Source organism: Melanotaenia boesemani, chromosome 15 (genome assembly GCF_017639745.1).
Source record: "Melanotaenia boesemani isolate fMelBoe1 chromosome 15, fMelBoe1.pri, whole genome shotgun sequence".
NCBI classification, from domain to species: Eukaryota; Metazoa; Chordata; class Actinopteri; order Atheriniformes; family Melanotaeniidae; genus Melanotaenia; species Melanotaenia boesemani.
The window spans coordinates 18,546,148-18,567,792 of NC_055696.1; the positions used below are offsets into that span (position 1 = coordinate 18,546,148).

Sequence of the window (21,645 nt, forward strand, 5' to 3'; positions counted from 1 at the left end):
GCAGCACAGTGCAAATCCATCTACCCACTGTAGAACTTTTATAGACGTGACACCTGAAGCCACCTAACAGGGCAGCAGGAAACTGATAACATATCTAGACTCGTGGCAGTTATGGCATGGCAACTGAAGGCATGAAATGGCAACAGATGTGTGACAACGATAAACAGGAAGTAGGAGGGAAAAAAATAAATGGATTTTTCTAGTATTTTTTTTTAAATGGCCATTTGTACAAGAGGTCATGCAGAGGGTGCACTTTTTTAATAAGGAATAAAAGTTTACTATCACAGACAGGTGGTAAATATGATTAAAAGTTCTGTGTGTGTGTGTGTGTGTGTGTGTGTAACAGGGAATGCAGTAATTACACTTTTGCATAAATGAACTTGTGTTGACAGAGACTTCATCGAAGTCATAAAACAAAGAAAAGCTGGCCACAGGATTTCTGCATAGCAAAATCCGGGCAGTAGATGCGGAAGAGGTACTTTGTCATCTAATATAAAGTGTTGAAGGAAATAAAATTCTGGTAATGAAAGCTTCTATGATACAATATTATAGTACATTCTGTCCTGAACAATACACACCATCCTTCTACATTTAAATGGCTTCACCATGAGATTACCCATCACCTGAATGTTTTATGTGTAGATGAATTTGTAAACTTTCAATGATTTTAATGACTAATCAAAACTATAACAACGATGTAACCTTTTCTATGTATTTTCAATGGTGTAATTGGAAACATAGGAAATGATTGAAAAATAGAATATTTTCTATAAATTGGAGGAAAAAAACTTACATTCTAAATGAAAATGCTTATATTTGTAATTTTAGATAATAATTCTGCCAGTGTTTTAAAGTTGACATTGCCTGACTTGCCTTTCATAAAAATATTTTTTTTAAAAAAACAAAAAGAGTAGTGAACCATTTCAAATGTGCTCATTTCTGTACATGTGCACCTTTTAGCTTTTTATAGATGGCGGCTTTGTTTGTATCCATATGCTTTCACAAGAGGAATTCATATCTTGGCTAACTGCTGGGAGAGAAATATGTTTTTAATTTCTGATAATAAACTATTAACAACCAGGAATGACATTCTGACTGAAAAGTAACTAACATGTACTTCCCCGACATTAAAAATATTAAGACATTGCAAGAGAGAAAACAAAGAGGTCTGATAGGACCATAAGGCAAAAATGCTCAAAAACAAAGACAAATAAAGACCTCTGATAAATCAACTATCAAATCCCAGTAAGTTATTCATTTAGAAAAATAGCAATTAACATAAAAAACATAAATAAAATACCAGATAAACAAACATCTACTTAATTCTACTTCAAAGAAATCACAGCCCCTGCTTTTTTTTATTGGCTTCTAAAGCGAGAGAAAGCATCCACAACAAAGCGCAGCATGTCGATAATAAGACCCGCGAAGAAGGTCATCAGGCTCTGTGATACACTGGTCCTCTGAGTGTTGATCAAAAAATGTATTCTCGGGTCATCTTGAGGGACGGCATGGCCTCGTTGACGTTCTGGTCCAGGCGGTGATACTCCACTGTATTGCGAGAACATAAACCATCTTTCCACCGCCGGCTCTGTGCCAGGAGGAGGATCTGAAACGTAGACAGCAATCAAACTTTTGTTTGATGTACACTTGCTTATTAAGTAAAAATAAGTTCTTGCTTGACAGGCTGGCAGAAAAGTAAAAAGATTTCATGACTAGAATTCTTACTTACTACAGCAGTAAAATCCAGATTTATATAGAGAAGCATAATATGCTAAATCAATCCTCCCACTACAGACCTGACAGGGAGGGAACATCCGTCTATGCTACATACTTTATCTATCACATAGATGTAATGTTTTCTTTTTTCACACAAAAAAGACAAAGAAGGGAGGAGGGGGGGGACTATAAATAACTCAAATAAGTTCTGTTTCACTTCCCAAATCTTGACTTTTGTACATTTATGAGATCAATACCTAATCAATCTGGGATTTATATTAAACCTGAAGAGAGTCCCATGAGACTATGCCTTTGTTTTCTGGGGTTTATGGCATCAGCCATCCGAGCCACCTAACTTAGCCACTTGAACATAAGTTTTTTAGGGGTAGGTGTCATCTCTTAGACTAGACCCTGTTTGTCACGGTGCACAGAGGTTGACAGTAACTGTTGGATACACAACGCCCACCTTTCCTGGGGTCTGTGGAACCAGTTCTCCGGCAATCCCACATAAAATAACAGGAGCTCTCAGCAGTGCTTTCTTCCATTTCTCAGCAGGTACCATGTTTTGGTGAAAACTGACAACACAACGGTGGCTCATATCGACATGCTTGCATGCGGACTGATGCTTTGAAGCAGCGAGCTTTACCTGTCTCTCAAGACAACGTACATCCCAAGAACCAAGAACCCTGAACTAAGGAGCAGATCTGTCCAGGGGCACACCATTGAACGGGGGCTGGACACTACACTCTGCTATAGTTGAACGGGTGTGAATTGCTTTGGATGAGTTGTGGGTGAACACACACTGTTGGCTAATCTTTTCACTACATGACCTGAGCGAGCCCCTCGGTGTGGACACTGGCATACAATTGACCACACATTCTCCAGTATGCATTTCCCTGTCTAGCCCTGACAGCTCCCTCTTTACCCAGACTGAGGGAACGCAGGCACATACTAATCCTGATAGCGCCTCACTGGCCCGCAATACACTAATTGAAAATAAGAGACCTTAAAACCGATGCATAAGGAAAACCTGCAAAACCTCAGATTTAAGATGTGATTACTGGCTACTCATTGTTAATCAATTAACTTATTTATCTACTCTAATTCTTGGAAATTGTAATCACACTATCACAAATTACGGTGGAAACAATAACAACCTCAGCACGCTAAACTTAAACTGTAATGCAACATTTGGTGTTATTATCCTGAGCAGCTACGAAGCTGTTGTCATAACAACACTCACCTTCCTCTTGTTGTGATAGGTGATGTAGGCAATGGCCACCAGGAAGGCCAGGATGACCAGATGAAAGAAGAAATGTGAGTCCTCATCCTCTACGTTGTAGCTGTCAGCTCCCTTGTAACGGGTCAACTCCTCTTCTTCCACATGCTGCTTGGTCTCAATTTGGTCTTTTGCATCTCTAGGTTCTCCATAGTCATACTCATCGTCATCTTCCGTGTCCATACCTTCACCCAGAGTGGTGGTAGTTTCTGATGTGTCCTCATTCTGCTCCGGGACTGTGAATGGGTTTAGTGTGTTTTTTTGTTTCAAGTCAGTTTCAGGTACTTCAGGCTCCTCTGTTTCAGGTTGTACTGTTTCCAACTCTTTGACAGTGGGGGCTTCAGAAACAGGGTGTGGAGTGGTTTGTGAAGGAGCCATTTGTGAAGGGGTCGGTTTCTTTGATGGTTTTATGGTTTTATTGCTTGCAGAACCCTGTGGGGGTGCGTCAGCAGAAGAACCAATTATGGTGACAGAGGAATCTTTCTTATTTGCTGAAGAGGACTCTGGTTTATCAGCTGTTGTGATGTTGTCTTTAGCAGCTTGTACTACTGCGGTTTCATTGCCAGCAGGTGCTGGCAGGTCCGTCAGGGGCACTTTAGTTGTGAGACTCTGGTTAATTGGAGCATGAGAAACCCCCTCTGCAGCTTGGTCCAAACTTTGATTTAGATTCAAGCCTGTTTGGAGAAAAAATATGAAAAGGGTGCATAACTAACCACTTTTCTTATGGTGCAATAAAACCAGATTCTTTGAACCTTTCGTTAGTTTCCAAACATTTAAAACAATATGCTTTGATCAGTAGATTTATATGACCTAATTATAAGATAGGCTGTCATCTACCTGTCATTAATCAAAGAAAAGATTATTTAGACCCTTCTGAGAAATTAGTCCAAAATGTCTAATTAAATGTAAAAGACCTACTTCTTCTGACATAAAAAAACATTCATACAGTTTAAAGATATGCAAATGGTTTCAGTGTGGTTATTTATTCAAACAAAAACATTTAAACATTCCTAAACGTTAATGACAGCATTAGGCAGGAACTGTGCAAGACAAAACACAAAAGTTAACAAAGTTAGAATATAAGAGATGTAAACTTTTGAATTTCATTAGAAAAAAAGTCTGTGCAACTATATCAGCCACTGAATTAAGACAGACTTAAATATGTGGTCAGCCTTCATGCCACAATGACAAGTGTCAAGTAAGACGTATCAGACATACTCGACGTACCCCCAGAAGTCTTGTGTGCGATGTATAAAATGTCTATATTGCAAACATCAATTATAAATTGACACGGCAGCATTTAAAGCGCCTACATGTGATTTTCTTTGTAGTTTAGTTTTTCTCAGTCAGTTACAGTACAGTTCAGCTGTACGTGTTTCCTGATGGGCATTAAGTTCTTAAGACCGGCATGGGCATTAAGACCGGCGCAGGAAACTCCTCCAGCAGCTCTTATTATTAATTAAGAGCTGATCTTAAACCTGTTTTACAGGTGGTTGATGTGACAATTTCCAACATGCACACTCTTTCTGCTGATGATAGTGTAGCTCACCTGTGTGTGCACGTAGCATATAGAGATATGACGTGACATAATTACAAGTCAACATGAAATTAAGATAAATAAAATCAGGCTGTTTAGTTTTTATAATAAAAAGACAAAATATAAACCTGTTCTCGAGGAAAGGGGATCTTAGATTACTTCTGTTATGATCTGGTGCAAAATTAAAACCTAGATCATAAAGTGAGATAATGTTTTCATATAAAATAACTGAATGGAAAAAAATATATCAGGTATTAATTGAGCAATTATAGAAAATGAAATAAAAAAAAAGAATATCGGTATATCAGTTTTAGGACATAGTCCCAGTGTCAAGGTTATTTTATTCACTGGGGCAATGAGGTGTTGCTAAGGACGGGACAGGAGGCAAACACTAAGGACTAAGGAAGCATAGAGGAAAACATTCCCAAGGAAGAAAGGGTCTATTCACAGGCAAAGGCCCTGAAAAAGTAGACCTTTGTGGCAGCATCAGTTATGGGCTTTACTGCATGAAACAGCATGTGGGAAATTCAGCAGGGAAGCAGTCAAATTTTTCTACACTGTCACATAAATTAAAGTTATTGGCATGCAAGTAAGGTAATAGTTGGAAGAGCAACAAATAGATAAGTCCTTTATTTCCCTTGCAAAAAAAGGAAAAAATCTGACAGCTGATTGGAGAAACTGCAGTGTAATACAATCTATTATATAAAACAGACACAAAGACAGTAAACACAGCTGATCTTATCTCCACACCAAATAAAGTCCATTACTGGCTCATCCCATCCCAACTTGCCAAACCAGCTCACTTCAAAGATTTTCTCCAATTCATTGGGCCATGGAAAATCCAAATCTCAACCCTGAGCCTGTATTAGATATCATTACAAATTTTCTTCCTCTTCATGTTTTAAAACAATGACTAGGCTTTGTAAATGTGGAAATTATGACTGGGGTGTTGAATTACATTACAATACATTTAATTTCACAGGTAACTAAAAAGCAGATGGTAAACAGATAGGTATCCTGCATAAATATAAAACCAGCAAGCAAAAACAATGAAAATACTCTCTTATTAAACTAAACTGCTATAGGAAAGAATCGCAGAAAATAAAGACAACATGATTCAATAGAATCAATCTGAAATTTCCAGTTAATTATTTCAAGAGATTCCATGATATGAACTTGGGAGTTTGGTGAGTTGGCATTGCAGCCGGATGATGCCTGAAACTGACAATGACTGAACAGTCATAATGTCGTCCTAGCTTATTGAAGACTAACTTCAAAAGGCCTTTCTTTAATGATTAGCTGACGGTTAATGAACAGCACAGACATATGGCACAGTCACCTAGACAAAGACACATTACTAGACCACTAAACATATTTGCTGAGCATAGTCCCCACAGGGCATCTAGACCTTTCAAAGCCAATATCATTTTCAGTAGAATTACAAATCAGACATTAAAAAAAAAAAAAGTTAAATGTGGTTCATCTAATATACTGTAAGTTTATGTGACTTGTTAAGTCTGTTAAATTTGTCATCTTGCAAAGTAGGACTTCCTGTTTGACGGCTTTTAAATGCTTACTATAATAGGGGTCTTGCCACACGTTTCCCAAAGTACACGGAAGGCCGCATACATAGGCAAATGATGATGCAAATGTTACATAAAATAGGGGGAAAGAAGAGGAAACGTTTAAACGGAAAGCCATTAGCTAACGCTCTTATTTCAACGCTGTTAACTCAATTTTAGACTCGTTATTCCACCTAAAGCATACTTGATAAAGTACTTTGTTATACCGATCTTTAATCCACTGATTTGAGCTACGCTTGTTTAGTAATTAACTAATGTTTATGACAACTGCAAAACAGATAGCCTGTTATTGACCCTCTCACCTGAGACTAGCGGGAGCTAAAACGTCGTGCTAGCCAACAAGCTACTGTAAGGCTAACGTCACCTGGCTAACTTGTTAGCTTCCTGTTGGTAAGTTGAAAACAAACTGTTACCATATCAGATAACTCACGCAAGTTTCATACCGTTTGGGGCGTTTTGATTGGGATCGGAAGAACAGTCGCTGATTAACAGCTGCAGGAAAATAACCAGGCAGAATGTATAAATATCCCATCCGCTTCGCCCTGTTTTTCCGTACGTCGCCATGTTGACGCGTGACTGAAGAGGCGTAGTTTGGGATGGCCACAACTACAAAGAGGGCGTGGTTGTGTGGTAGACGTAAGAGATCTATGAGGTCTGCTTGACTAGAATGTTGCGTTACTCTCAAAATACATTCCTCAAATAAATATTTGCACACATTACGTTACTCCTAAAATGCATTTTTACAAACTATCCTGAAAACAAAATTGAAAAATATATTTTTTTTCACCTTCACTCCTGAATGTTTAAGGTCTGAGTGAGATTAGAAAGCTGAAAGATTAATTCACAACATTTAGCTTTATTATCCAAGTCGACAAAACATAAAAAACAATAACAATGGAAGCCTGTTAATAGTTAAGGTTAATGTTTCTACATCTAATTCTGTACCTTGTACATGTTTTGAATTATTTAGCAAGAGGTCAGGTTCATATCTCTATCCCCTTTTTGGCTGTTTGTGGCTCTGGTTTGTCTATCTTTAATCTTTTACACAACATATTTTGTTAATTATATATCGTTTCCCTTTTACATAACAATTGTTGACTCACACTGGTCTTTCTTGTAGCCATTCTGTCTCTTTATGTAGTCCCTTTTCATTTGAGTATGTTTGTTTTGTTTCATTTTGTTCATTTTCCATATAATTATAGTTGTTTTAATCTCAGATTGTTCCCTTATGTTATTCTGCATCTAATTCTGGTAATTTTGTGTTTGTTGTCAGAGCTCATCACTTGCTAAAAAATGGTAGGTCTATAATGGTAGGTAAGCTGGATAGAACTATAAGTGCTGTATCTATGAAACAGCAGGCACCTAGCTAAAAACATATATGTGAAGCATGGCAGTGGCATGATCATGCTGTGGACTTGCTTCTCAGCAGCAGGGACACAGTGACCTATCAGAAATGCTTTTCAAAGAAAAAACCTAAGATCGGCAGACCATCTGTAGACAGACCAAACAAATTATTTCAGCAGCCAAAAAACAACCTCTGTTTCATCTTTAAACTTTCCAAAGAAAATTTTAAGTTGTACTTAATGCTGAAGAGGCTCTTTCAATGATTAAAGAATAATCTATAAAAAAAAAAGTATAAAATAACTGAAGTTTTAAGACATTTGCAATGACTAAAAATAGGGTTTTATTGTTTCATTGTGTATTTTAACTCACTAGTACTTAATGCAGCATATGCATGCTTTTGTCTTTGAAACCTGCCATGACAGGAACATTACATCCGCATTACAAAACACTTTAACAATTATCCTTTATATATATATATATATATATATATATATATATATATATATATATATATATATGTATACAAAATTCATATTTTGCTATTAAAGCTGAAGGGTTTCATCTCTCATTGTTCATATTTTTATGGTTTTAGCTTACTCAGAGGCTAAGTAATATAAGAATTTCATGAACAGTTCATCCATCCATCCATTATCTTTATCGCTCCGTCCAATGAAGGGTCGCGGGGCAGCTGGAGCCTAACCCAGCATTTAGCAGGTGAGAGGCAGGGTACACCCTGGACAGCTCACCGGTCCATCGCAGATTCTCTAGTAAAGAAATAAACAGTTCAACTACAATATTTTCATACCTACCAAAACCAGACTCCTCCCTCTGAATGTGAGGGAACGAATGATGTTAAACAGGTCAGGTCTGTATCACAACTTCTTCAACAGACCCAGACCTATTTGAAGTCTTTCTCACTACCACACTTGTGAGTGGTTCTTTATTATTAGTCATTTAGTAAGTTGGATTTTATTTATTGAATACAGACAATATAAGGTGTTCTGTCTTTCACACAGATACAACTGTTTAATTATATGACTGGCCTGTCTCTTTACCAGTGATATCAGTCAAATATGGTGTCTTTGTTACAATGATATTTCTGATAAATAATTTAGTGTAAGTGAACACACCTATCCTACAAGACATGCTGTTGTTGGTAATTCCCCTTTACCAATAATAAATTATAAACAAACTGTTCTCTACAGAGGAATGTATCAGTGGAATTTATTACCCAGATACATCTCAAAAACAGTAAACCTCAGTTTAAACTGTAACTAAAGCAGCATCTACTGGAACAAGCATGAAATGATTATGTTTATATGAAATAGGAGGATACTGGTATTGTTTAAATTACGGGTTAAAGGGACATAGAGCATTAAGTCATGTAATGAAAAATGTTTTATAATTAATATGGTCATTGTAAAATTGATAGTGAGGTCATTATGTTTTAATATTGTTGGTTTTGGAGGACTAACATATACTAATGTAAGTTTTATAGTTGTTTTTGTGTGTGTGTTCCATCAATTGCTTTTTGGTTATTTAACATAATTGCGTAATTTATTGTGAATGGATATTGATTTGGACCCCAGGAAGAACAGCAGCAATAAGCTGTAGCTAACGGGGATCCACAATAATAAACAATAACATGGTGTTTTTATGTTGACGTAGCCAGTGAAGTCGAACGGTGTGAGGATTCCTGAAAAAGAGCTGTGACTTCTATTAGAGGAGTCATTTGGAAAAAGCTGATTTACCAAATGTAGATCAAGAAAAATGAATTAACATAATCAAGCCACTGGTTCAAGATGTTCTTTATTTAATTCAAGGAATGACAATTCTGTCAAGTACAATAAGCATGATTCCCATAACCAGTTGTGGAAGACAACCTTTTCCTGGAGTGTATTTTCCTTTCATCCTCCATCCCAAAGAGCACTAACTTTCATCAACAGAAGTTGAGTTTCGTGCATGAAAAGCTTTCCTGCTGCTTTCTCAACCAGGGAGGAGTGACCTGTCTTTGCCTTTGTAAGACTTTTCAAGTGAAATAAACTATGCAAGACCCTCAATAAAATAATATACTTTTTTTGCTATATGTAACAAAAGACATGATTCACACCAAATACACAGACACAAAAGACAAGTGAGACAAAAACACAGAATGCACACGTTGGGGTGTAGTGCCTCAGAGCTACTGACAGCTGCTTACATCAGGAACCACTAACCCTTCCCACTGTAGAGAATATCAAGACAAACATGAGCTCTCAGTGCAGAGGTGCTCGGATAAAACTTATTTCACCACTACACCTTCAGAGTGAGGAGTGCTTACTGGAGCTAAGCTAATCTTGTGGCATAACCACACAACTGTATGCTAATGGTGTTGAGCCCTTTTTGTATTCTGGGCTTCTCTACTTTCAGTTTTCCCTTTTCACTGCATTGGTAGTAGAGACACAAATTAAAGCATTGTGTATTGAAAAGAAAGTGTGAGGCCAGCATGAATGTACCCAAGGCTAACTTTCCCTTATAGCTACACAATTTAGCATCAAACTTCCTGTTAAACAGCTGCAGTTTTGTTCTAAACTGGTCTCTTGAACATAAAAATATAACGTTCCCTCAAGTGGTCCTTTAAAAATGAGGCATCACTGCAAGGACAATTTGACCTTGATGTTGTCTTGCTTCCAAGTGTAACAAGTCTAGGGGGAAAGGGGGGGTTGTGAGGGTAGCTAATCAACAGGATTTTTTATGTTTTTTTGGTGGGGGAAAGCGTGTGCTGGGAGGACTGGAAGTGTTTCCGCCTCTTCCTTCTACGCCTGGAACTCGAGACCAAGACCAAGCTTGTGGCCACCAGCGTTGATATTCTTGCCGTCAAGGAGAGCAGAGAGTGTCAGCTTGATACCTGTAAAAAAAACAGAAATTTTACTTGGTTTATGTAAACTTTGCCAACATTTCTATTCATTCAACCACACTAGCTTCATTTTATAAATACAAACTGCACTCACCTGGTTTCAGTGTCTGAGTATAGCCCAGACCTACAAGGCTGGAGTTGTTCACCTTAGCCTGTGAGGAAACCACAGTGAAACAAACTGTAAGACTAAACAGTTTAACTCATATTAGAAGCATTAAAAAGTTTTATGTTTAGTCCTCCATTTTTAAGAGGTAAAATATAATTGTACATATAAAACTATTTATGAAAACAAAATTAACATTTTTAATACTTTTGATAATTCATTGCAGCCAAGACCTGCCTGAAATCTGGATCTCAGACTTGACCCGATAGTGAAGGTCCTCCTTTGTGATGCTATGCCAGTCCTTTACGCCAGTGTTTGTCCTTCTGCCCTCAGTTTTGTCTTAAGTCATTTTTAGCTCAGTCAGGATGATATCGGGACATATACCCAGCCACTGAAGAGTATCTGACTTCCTTACTTTCTGGGCTGCTTTTATGGTGCATTTTGGGTGATTCTACTGTATTTTTGTACTTTAAAGCTTTGTCAACTTTGGTACATTTAACTGAGCCTGAGCAAATGATGAATCTTTGAAGACTTAAGTAATTTGGCTGCAGTGTCATCATCAATAAACACAGACGTATTAGAGCCACTGAAAACAATGACACGCCATCTGAACAATGAGTCAGATCATCAGCCATTTTCAGCCTTAATGATTTCTTTGTTTCAAATTCTTTTCCTCTTTTTGTTTTCCCTTCTGAAGCTGATGGCTTCTCATAATGTTACACAACTCCAGACCTTTCACATCCTTAATATATCTAGGAAATAACCCACATCGTTAAACATTATCGAATGTCCAAGGGGAAAAAAGTCTATCTCACACTTGTACTTGTAGTTTCCAAACTTCAAATTTAATTTCAATTCTCTCTAAATATTATTCAGAAATATAAATAAAAAAAATTGTGTCAAAGTTGGAATAAATATAACAAACTATATTAAGAACCAGTCACTGTAACTGGCTCTGCTGCAAGTGGGATTTAAGAAGCAATGTGAAAGACAGGACTAAGTTAGCCGAAGCTTTTCTGTAACAGACAGACTCCCATTAGCTATTGTGACTTTAATGAGTTTCTCCTAATCCAATTAACACACACACACACACAAAGTCACGTATATGGACATCCATACAGACATTTTGCCATGTTGGTAAGATCATTCAGCAACGACTGTCACCCAGACATCAATATCATGAAATGTTGTGATAAAGCACCTCCTAAATGCTGACTGAGCAGAGTTTTGTAATGTAAAAAATTCTCTACGAAGCTGTTATGAAGTTGAGCTGAATTATGGTGAGAGTTCAACCTGGTTCTATAACTGGACCATGGTAGTTGTACAGGAGAATCCAGTTATTGCAGCAGCAGTGACTCGGGTGGTAGCTCAGTTTGTCCAATTACTGGAAGGTTGGTGGTTCGAATCCTGCTTCATCCCAGTCAATATGTCATTGTGACCTCCAGCACTGATGGTGTGCCACGTTTCCACTAGTCTGTCGCAGGAAGCTTAACACCACAAAGTGTGAATGTGGAGTAAATGAATAATGGCTTTGACTGTCAGTAACTGAAAAGCATGATATAGATCTAATCTATTATTATTAGCTCTGAAGATTTTCCAAAAGCGTCACTGTTTTTAAAAGATGCTCTCTACCTTCTCTCATTTCTGGGTTAAACCCAGTCAGTTTGAGTTTATTTGAGTGTGTACACGCAGGGGTGTGTTAGCCATCAACATTATCTGGCTGTGTTAGTCTAACTTTGAAATCTTTCAGAAAAGTCTGGTTTTGGTCTGACGCGTGTTTGTCAACATCCTACCACCACTACTACCACTATCATTACTACTACCAAGTCAAAATACAGAGCACTTACAGAGAAAGATGCATCAGGGTCAATCTGATACTTGGCAGCGATGCCGAAGCGGGTGTTGCTGTTCCCAGCGGTCCAGGCCAGGTTCACTGCTGTCTCCAGCTGGTCATTCACCTTCTGGTAGATTGAACCACCAAACTCGGTGCCATCATTTCTGAGAAAATAAAAAAATACTTGGAATCATCTGGAATCTGTTGGCATGTCTGTTAATCTCACACCAGTGACAGAGCACCCAACCGAGCTGCACTGCCACTGATATAAAGCCAACATTAACCTTTGTCTGACCTCACATAACCACTCTGTGTGCAGACTGGAACAGACAGGCTTTGCCAGGGGGAAACAGCGGGAACAAGCCGAACACAGAGCAGTGTCTGTCCCTCACACTCACTGTCTGATACTACCTGAGCTTGCCAGCCACTCTATCTCACTTACACAGTAAATCCCATCACCTGGGTCTATAAATAACTAAGTTGCATGCAGGTGAACGGAAGAAAGCCAAACAAACAACAAAAAGTTAATCAGACATTAGCAAGGAGTTCCAAGTGTTAAGCACAGAAATGAAACAGGAACAGAATGTCAGGACATTTAATAAACATAACATGCATGCTCAATTCTAGGTGCACAATTTTTCCCTGTCTTCATCTTCCTTTCTATACTAAAACTGAGTTTCCAAAAATAAATGCTCTAAACAGCCTCTGTGAACATAGAAAATAAGCCAGTAACATATTAACTAATGTCCATCTTACACATTCGTGTGGAGCTGGAACTCGTCAGTCTTGAATCCAACTGCAAAGTTACTCTGAGTGACTTTGTTCCTGCCGGCCTCGAAGGTCGTCTGGTAGCCAGCGAGCCAGCCCTCGTAGCCCACTACGGCTGCACCGTGGATGGTTGTACCGTTGATGTCGTAGTGAACGTCACAGCCAAGGTTGATGTGCTCACATTTGTAGCCTGTTTTGATCTTTCCACCCTTCTTGCTGGCAGGATGTTGGGGAGAAAGAAAACAGGCTGTTAATGTCGTCATACCACAGTAAGAAATGTCACACTCCTGGTTTATTATTAATGAGAGCTGCAGACATGCTCTGAAACAGCTGTAACAAAGGTGTGGCAAAGTTTCTGACAGTCTCTGACTTTTCAACAGTCCCACCCTGCTGTCCTTACCCAGTATTTGGAGAGAAGGAGGAATCAAATGTAAGCTTCAGGCCCTTTGCCAACTGTGGAAACAACAGTAAATGACGTTATAACACAGCAAAAATAGAATATATTCATTTATCCTTTTTCTTACTAATTGCTTTAAAACCCATTCAGACATATATTTCAATTACTCTTCTCCAGTCTGTTATTCTTTTAAAGCACATTTCCAGTTTTATTCTTCACACCACTGCACCTGGTCCTCGAGGGTAATCTCAGTCCCCAGGGTGTTGTCCGTGTTCCACTTCTCTGTGAAGGTCAGTCCATGCTCCTCCCATTTGTATTTCGTTTCCAACGACCCAGCGACCTTGCTGGTCTCAGTGTTGGCCGAGCCAGTGCTGGTGAACTCCTGCACATGAGAGAAAATCGGTTAAGGTTATACAGAAATGTCAGCTAGCCAGAACTTATTTAGGATAAAACCTTCTCATGTTAAGTGTTTTTATTGCCTGCTAGAGGTATTCTCACTAAAATTATGTTTTGGAAGCATTTGAGTGATTTAATCTTTCTTGATACATAAACACATTTAATCCAAACTCCTGAGGGTGATTAGCAAAATCAATTAAACCTCCCTGTTTATGGCAAATAAGTTTTCTTTATTTCATCAGAAGCCAAGAAATCCTGATGACCTTTGGCAGATCAGATAAAAAGACACTTTACTTTCAGCCAGGAGCTTCTTAAGCTACGATAGGACTCCTCAAATCTGAACTGGCAGCTCTGATAATCTGATAATGACTGGCGACGACTTACCAGTCCACTCTCAGACTTGGTCTTCAAGTCCAGCTTGATGAGCCCGAAGCCTGAAACAGAAGTAATATATGAATGGCAAAGCAATCGTAACCACAGAAACACTTTATTACCGAAGTGATACAGGCTTCTGAAACCTTGGCCTTATTTACAAAAGTAACCACTTCAATGAGAAGCGCTGCAAGTGCTACCCTGACGGTGAGTGCTATAAATACATCATTTAAAAAGCACCCGAGTCAAATCATTTATTCATATCTGTGAAATACCCATTTATCAGTCTGCAGAGTGCATTGATCTAATAGAGCCTGTAATAGCAAGGCTGGTTTAAAAAACTCTGACCCCATTTGTGGGTTTGCTCTACATTTCAGCCGTCAGTCAACTCATCATGACCTGATGCAACATGTGTTGAAGCCACCCACACATCACATCAACATTTTTTAGATATTACGTTTAAATAAACTGTGATAAAACATCAGGGTATAGTTGGTAATTTACAATAAATGCAGGTTCTTGTGACCCGGCTCAAAATCAGGGCTGTGAGCTGTTAATTTTCGTTCAAGGTCATCGAAAATCTTGTGAGCTGTTGCGTAAACACTGAAATGAAAATGTGAGTGATAGTGGATGGATCAACCCTGAGAAATATTGGTACCCGAGAGCATACCTGGCTGAGACAGGAAAGCAACCTTTACATTAGATAGAAATCCAACGAAGGAAACAGCTTGTTTGAGTCCAATAACTTTAACTTATGACTGCCCATCAAAATAAACCTTTATCAGGAACAAAATGCTCTTCTGTCTCTCAGAACTGTACTCAACATCCCTGATGAGGGACCTGCACACAGTCACCCTCTGAATTCTGCAGCCTCATTACAACTCCCACATATAAGTGATGCGGTGGGACTGTTTCCACTTAACTGGATTAACTCTAAATCACCACAGCCTTGAAAACCTAGGACCTGGGCTGTAAAACCACTGGAAATTATGTGTTTGGTTCAGTTTATAAATTCAGAAATCTGTACACAAATGGCCACGAAGGTTGCTGAATAAAGGCACGTCATCACTTATCTTGATCTTTCACTACAGCAGTTTTTAAAGGATCTAAACAGAGCGCTGTTAAATGACCAGACATCACATTTTCAATTATTTGCCGATGTCAGTGTGGGACAGACTGCGTTGATTTTTGTGGCAATCACGCAAATTCAAGCGAAAGAGTGCTGAAAGACCTGTGAATTCCCCAGATACCAACAGAACATCAGTTTTTAACCACCAGGGAGCAGCTGTGTGTATACATAAACACAGCCCAAGGACGTTCTTACTGAAGAAGTTGTAATATACCTCAGCATATGTTCAGTTAGTGGTTGCTTTGAATCAGCTGTTTTCTTTCAGCACCGTGATGTGTGGTTGAAATATTTCTTCAAATGACAGAGATTTTATATTTATTATGTCTTTTTAATTTATTACCGTATTTTTTTTTTTTTTTTACTGTTGGTAAATAGTGTGCACAGCCTCGGATGCATGTACGACTGCATTTCACGACCATTTTGTACGTGCATGTGACAAATAAATCTTGAAAATTTACGAAAAAGATCGAGTAGGTTGAATGAGTAAAAGTAGAGAAACAGACTTTATAAAGCAAGTTAACATAGAAAAGAAAATAAAAAAATAAAAACTTTGGATGGTCTTTCTATAGATTAGCATAAATGCTAGAACCTTCCTCTCCATGTACTCTGTAATACTGGTGTAATAAACCATTGTTTGAGTTACAGCTTCATGATGACCAAATGATTTTTAAACATAATAATGTCATAATTAACCACATGTCATGGTCGCTTCATTGGGAGTCAAAGCTGATGAAATGGCTATTTGGTGCTTACCATATCCCTTTGTAAAAACATCCCTGGCAGACTTTCCAAGGTCAACATAGGTGGGTGGTACAGCCATTATCTGAAAAGAAACAAAGAAATAAAAAAATAATTGATATATTATACTTTTAGGAAAGCGAGAGTTTGAACAAACTGAACAGAGGTTGGACACAGTGCTGCTAAGGGGGTAAAGCAGGGCCAGCTGGAGGTCACTGATAAAAAAGGAAAAAACCTGATGAAGTTAAAAGCTTCACAGACTAAAAAAACCCGACTCCTACGCCGACATAAAATCCTCTCATTTTATTTTGAATTTTAAATTATTACCACCAATTTTTCTTCCAATACATTATAAATGCTTTAGGTTAAGGCTACTTTTCCTACTGTTTCAAATGTCTTCATAGATCAGACAAAACAGAGTTGTCATTTTTCTCAATCCTTACTGACGTTTCTAAGTGGAGGTGGCCAAGTTCAAACCAGACAATAACAGCTACAGATTGAGGCACAAAGCAGACTTTGCCAACACTCAGCCTGCCTGCTCTTATGTATGTGAGCGACTCTTTGTCCTTCTGTTTCATGAATACTCAGTTGTGCAAGATATTTCATCATTAGGAGCCATTTTAAACAGCACAACAGTTAACAAGGGGAATAGTTGCACAGGGGTATTGATAACATACATGTGAATATTGATAGTAGATAGGACATGAATTTGAACAGTTTTGTGGATGAATATGAACCTTGGGCACACAATCTCTCAGTTAATTTTTCTTAAGTACCAAAAACTACATTCTATAGCACTGCAACATCTCATATATTGGTCGGCAAAAACTTTATCTGTATTCAATTACCTTAATTCATTATATGGTACAGAAGTTGATCAAAATGGCATCTCACTCGAAAACATATGAGAATAGATCTATCTTTATAGTCAATGTGAAATTTGACATTTAAAAATCTTCAGTTAAAAACTGCAACAATTTTAACATGTCTAGGGGAGAAAACAAAGTAACATTGAGCTAAATATACAGAGTTGTGACACACTTTTACTTCACAGTAAAATGTCAGCTTTAAATACAAGTTATTACTTGTTATGGTTAAATTGATTTTAAAATACACCTTTCATAGTAATGAAACCAGTGGTTATCAATCTCCTCTTCTTATAACATCTTAAGAAGCAATAATTAGTAAGGTGTCAGAAATTGTTAACATGATGCTTAAGTATAAATAACACAATACTGTCAACTATGATAATAAGTCAGAGAGAAGAACAAGGTTTTGTTGCTTATACTTGTGTACTTGAACTTAATACTCTTGAAGCTGTGGATGTGACTTGTTACATTTGAGTATAAACATGTACCCATCAATTTCTTACATTTTAGACACCCCCATTAAGAATACCAAATGGCTTTGAACCAAGTTCTCGAGATCAGCTCTCTAAAACCAGGCACCTTGCCTGTACTTAAGGTGAAACGCTCAGCCAGTACAAGGACTGATGTAGTTTACCTCAGATGTATGTTCCATGTTTTCCCACACAAATACCTTAAACAATGCAAACAAGTAAATATCCACTCATAACCCCTGCAACACAGAGTGTGCTGGTAGACCCAGTGTGTCGGGGTAGTTTTATGGCTTCCACACATGGCAACTGGCAGGCATGCCAGAGGACGTTGAGGACGTTAGACTAGGTAGGGTCTGCTTTTATTATAGCTTCAGAGAACTAATGTATCTCATGGTAAACTTAAATGATATTTCATTGAAGAGGGTTAAATATTTACATCAACAAAATAACATTAAAAAGTATTCATCCATCGCACATCAGCATGAAGAGACCATTACTGAAATAGCTTTGCATCAGCCTCCCTGCCAAAACTTCAATGACATTTAACTTTTACCCTTCTTAAAGAAAAAAATCAAGAGACAAAAACAAAATTGTTCTGAGACGTGTAATGCCCCCGAGGAAACTACAGCACTGGTCACTGAACTCGGACAAAGAGGTTATAAAAAAGCAGCATCTTCATGCCCTCGCCTGCTAACAAACTAGCATTAGCTCCCCCATCAAGGTGGTCAGCGGGCAAGAGAATCTCTGACGAGCAATTGTGACAGCTTGTCAGAAGATGACCATAAAGTGTCAAGAGGGAAAATCTTGACACATTAAGAAGAAGTCAACTTCTTGACAGCAAGCAACTCGTCCAACAGCTGACCACTTTTCCATTCAAATGACAGTACCGCAAGATATTAGCCATCAAGCTAGCAGCAGATGGCTCATGAAAGCAGTAGGCCTAGCATCTCTGCTGCACGTCGATTTGTAACGCGCTCCGGTTAAAACTGAAGGGGGAGAGACAGCTGCAGATTCTGGGATAAAAATCCACCCACTGATTGCCAAGAAAGAGCTACGAAGAAGACAAAACAGTACTTATATGGTATTTTAGTAAAAGACCGAAAACGTACCTCTGTGTGTTCCAGTCCTACCCGAGAAAGAGCCTGTGAACTGCACAAAGGGAGGAGAAAAGAGGGAGGTGGGGCGGCGTCACGTACGCTATGCGTCACGCAAACAGCAACAGCTTCTCACCATCAAAGAAGTGATATTCAGCTAAAATAGCGAGATGATTCACCGCAAAGTGCGGAAGTACAGTCCGACTGGTAGGGAGACAAGATGCGGCTCTTGCGGAGCGCTGCTTTAATTTAACGGCTTGAGTATGTCTAGTAAATTTCGCCGAACTCACAAAATGTAGTCCCGCTTCGTTTAAAGGGACTAGGTTTTACGCTCTGCTCACCATACTTTTTTATTTATATTCATATTCCAAAGCAGCTCATACTTTTTAATGATTAAGTTCTCTATGCCAAATAAGTTGGAAAAACACTTAATGACGTAGAAGAAGAAAGTAGAAACTCCACCTCCACTGACTCCAGTTAAACGTCGGCGACGGAAATAGCAAAGAGTAAACATCTTAGCAAGATATTTATTACCTCCACAAAGGCGAAATTCCTGCGGCATCGCTCAAATCAGGTGACGAGGGATCAGATATTCACCTCTATCAGATATCACGCTCTTTGGTGATAATTAGTTCCATAGGCACTAATGCAGCCTCATACCATCAGAGACACTAATATTTAAACTGAGTGCTGATAACAAGATATAAAAACGGCCCCTCTCTTCTTTGGTCCAGAGCATGTGGCATATATGATTTCTGAAGAGAATTTCCCATTTTGATTTGGTTGACTACAAAACACTTTTCACCTTGCATTAGTACATTGTAAGAATACATTTGAAAACTTTCTGAATCATGTATACACATGGTATCTTTTTTTTTGTTTTGTTTTAATTATAGTGCTTTCAGCTTGGATGGCACTGACAATGATCCGTTGCACGTACAGTAATTTCCATGACAGAATAAGGTCTGTTTTCATGCAGTTCTGCCTGATGGCCCAAACTCAGAAATGCCTTTTTTAAATCTTTAAAAGATATTATGTACTATAGATGATAAAATGTTCAAGTTCTTTGCAGTTTTACATGGTGGGATATTTCGGGATATATTCTGTTTCTCAATTTCTAGACGCTGATTTGTGGTTTGCTGAACTTCTGTCTTTACTTCTAAGAGACTCGGCCTCTCTAAAGGGCTGTTTTGATACCTAATCGTGATACTGGTCTATTACCAATAAAACCAAATAGCTATGATCCCCCAGTGGTTTATTATTAGAAACCCAAACTTTTCAGCTTTTTGTTTCTCTGTTCAACCTTTTTTTCACAAATGCAGCCATCAAATATAAGATGCACTAACATTTTTATAAAATATAAAATATTTTTTATTTTCAACATTTGATATGTTTTCTTTGTTCTGTTGTTATTTTGGCTTATGAGATTTGTAGACCTTAAAGGGACATTGTATAACATTTTCTGTTATTTACTGGCCAGAATCAATGTCTGCATGTATATTTGTGTTACCGTTGGTGTGTTATGACTTCTGCTAATAATCTGAAATGTTCTTGTAAGCAAAGAATTTTAGATTTGTTTATACATGTGATGGGTAAGGCGGTGTGGAAGCGCCATGACAGTCTGCCATCTTAAAACTACAGCATCTGGCAAGGGACAAATAGCACAAATGCAAGCCAGCACACAATTATTAAGACAAAATAAGAGAAAATAAATGAGAGAGGCTTTCTACCCCGGCAAGTTGTAAAATCTGTTAAATTGTTATTCACAAAAATGCAGGACCGTGCACATGCATCAGCATGTGCATCTTAGAAGACGAACATTGTACAACATCATAATATGCCCTGACTGGTTTTAATCTAAGAAATTAAATTATTATTATTAAATCATATAGTCTTGTTACATCTTATATCTTTATGCTTTAGTAAAATGTCAAAACAACAAAATAAAAATAAAAAAAAGAGAATAAGAACACAACCTCCACTTGAAATATAGTATTTTACTTTAGACGTTTTTCTACTTTTTAGAAAAGGTATAATATCTGTACATTTATTTGACATATTAATGCATTTATGACAAACTACTCACCTTTATTATTATTTTTTTGTTATTAGTATTATTACCAAGATATTGAGTAATACATATTAAGTATCTGTTCTACATGGCAAAACTTAATTTGTTTTGCAAAGGTAATTAAATATGTTTATACATAATGCATTTGAATTATTTTTTAGATAATTCAATCCAAGATTCAAAATCTTTATTGTCATCATGCAAGGATAATGAAATTATGAAGAGCCTCTCAGCTTGGGACACATAAATAAGAAAATAGAAATATAAAATGTACACATAAATAAGTAACAAATGAAGACCAGCATCAATATGTAAATTGAAACAATGGTAATTTAAAAAGATTACAGTAAAATAATTAAAAACACAAACAAGAATAATAAAACCAAGATTTTTCTACACAAGAAACTTAATATATTTAAAAATACTAAAAAATATTTAAAGTCTTAAATGTAATTTTGAATAAGGCAACAGACTGAGAAAATCTAGGTTTGGAGACATGGTTCCAGTGGTGAAAAGCATTAAGGCTGAAAACCTTTTCATAATGTTTGGTTTAGACTCTTTAGACTGACCATTTCATGCAAAATCATCTTTTCTTCTTTTATCTTGGTGCAGTTGCAGCCAGCACATAAGTTTGCCAAAATGCAATTAAAATGCTTTACAAAGGAAATATGAGTTGCTTCAACCTCCTGAAAGTTGTGCATCTTTAATTTTACTGTGCAAGATTTCACAGAAACACGGCCGTGTGGTTGAGTTAATGGAACGGTGCCAAACCCTGAAGGAGCTTCCTTTCTAACAGGTACAGCTGGCAGCAAAAATCTTGCAATAAAACACCTCCTGCTACCACAAACAATGTGAGTGTTAATGAAATTAAAGCAGAATACATGTTTTATTATTTTTTTCTAATAGCCTAGATGAGTGAAAACTGAAACCACTGACAGAGAAAGCTCCCCATCTTATAAAAATTATCATTCAATTCCTCTGATATGAAAAGAAACTAAATATCTCATACAGTGGATCAGGAAATTACAAATCATGAAATACTTTGAGTC

At 37.6% G+C, this 21,645-nt stretch overlaps 2 protein-coding genes across 2 annotated transcripts; both read right to left on the reverse strand.

Moving 5' to 3' along the window:
- Window positions 1-243: 243 nt before the first annotated feature.
- c15h5orf15 (chromosome 15 C5orf15 homolog) lies at window positions 244-6,731 on the reverse strand. Its single transcript, XM_042008010.1, has 3 exons — window positions 6,559-6,731; window positions 2,960-3,669; window positions 244-1,606 (listed from the first exon to the last, which is right to left on the reverse strand). The coding sequence occupies exons 1-3, from the start codon at window positions 6,677-6,679 to the stop codon at window positions 1,472-1,474; spliced, it is 966 nt and encodes a 321-aa protein (XP_041863944.1). The 5' UTR covers window positions 6,680-6,731; the 3' UTR covers window positions 244-1,471.
- A 2,520-nt stretch (window positions 6,732-9,251) lies between these two features.
- vdac1 (voltage-dependent anion channel 1) lies at window positions 9,252-18,636 on the reverse strand. The gene is made up of 9 exons (XM_042008011.1): window positions 18,541-18,636; window positions 16,108-16,177; window positions 14,238-14,287; window positions 13,687-13,839; window positions 13,461-13,513; window positions 13,049-13,276; window positions 12,306-12,456; window positions 10,450-10,507; window positions 9,252-10,346 (listed from the first exon to the last, which is right to left on the reverse strand). The coding sequence occupies exons 2-9, from the start codon at window positions 16,172-16,174 to the stop codon at window positions 10,255-10,257; spliced, it is 852 nt and encodes a 283-aa protein (XP_041863945.1). The 5' UTR covers window positions 16,175-16,177; window positions 18,541-18,636; the 3' UTR covers window positions 9,252-10,254.
- Window positions 18,637-21,645: the final 3,009 nt, after the last annotated feature.

Bases quoted from the DNA above. Each gene is read 5' to 3' on its own strand.
- vdac1 (XM_042008011.1), bottom strand. From the start codon at position 16,174: ATGGCTGTACCACCCACCTATGTTGACCTTGGAAAGTCTGCCAGGGAT. The intron at 14,288-16,107 runs GTAAGCACCAAA...CTTCTGTTTCAG, and splicing joins TGTTTTTACAAAGGGATATG to GCTTCGGGCTCATCAAGCTG. The intron at 10,347-10,449 runs GTGAGTGCAGTT...TTTTTTTTACAG, and splicing joins TACTCAGACACTGAAACCAG to GTATCAAGCTGACACTCTCT.
- c15h5orf15 (XM_042008010.1), bottom strand. From the start codon at position 6,679: ATGGCGACGTACGGAAAAACAGGGCGAAGCGGATGGGATATTTATACA. The intron at 3,670-6,558 runs GTATGAAACTTG...TTCTCCAAACAG, and splicing joins CAATCAAAACGCCCCAAACG to GCTTGAATCTAAATCAAAGT. The intron at 1,607-2,959 runs GTGAGTGTTGTT...TCTACGTTTCAG, and splicing joins CCTATCACAACAAGAGGAAG to ATCCTCCTCCTGGCACAGAG.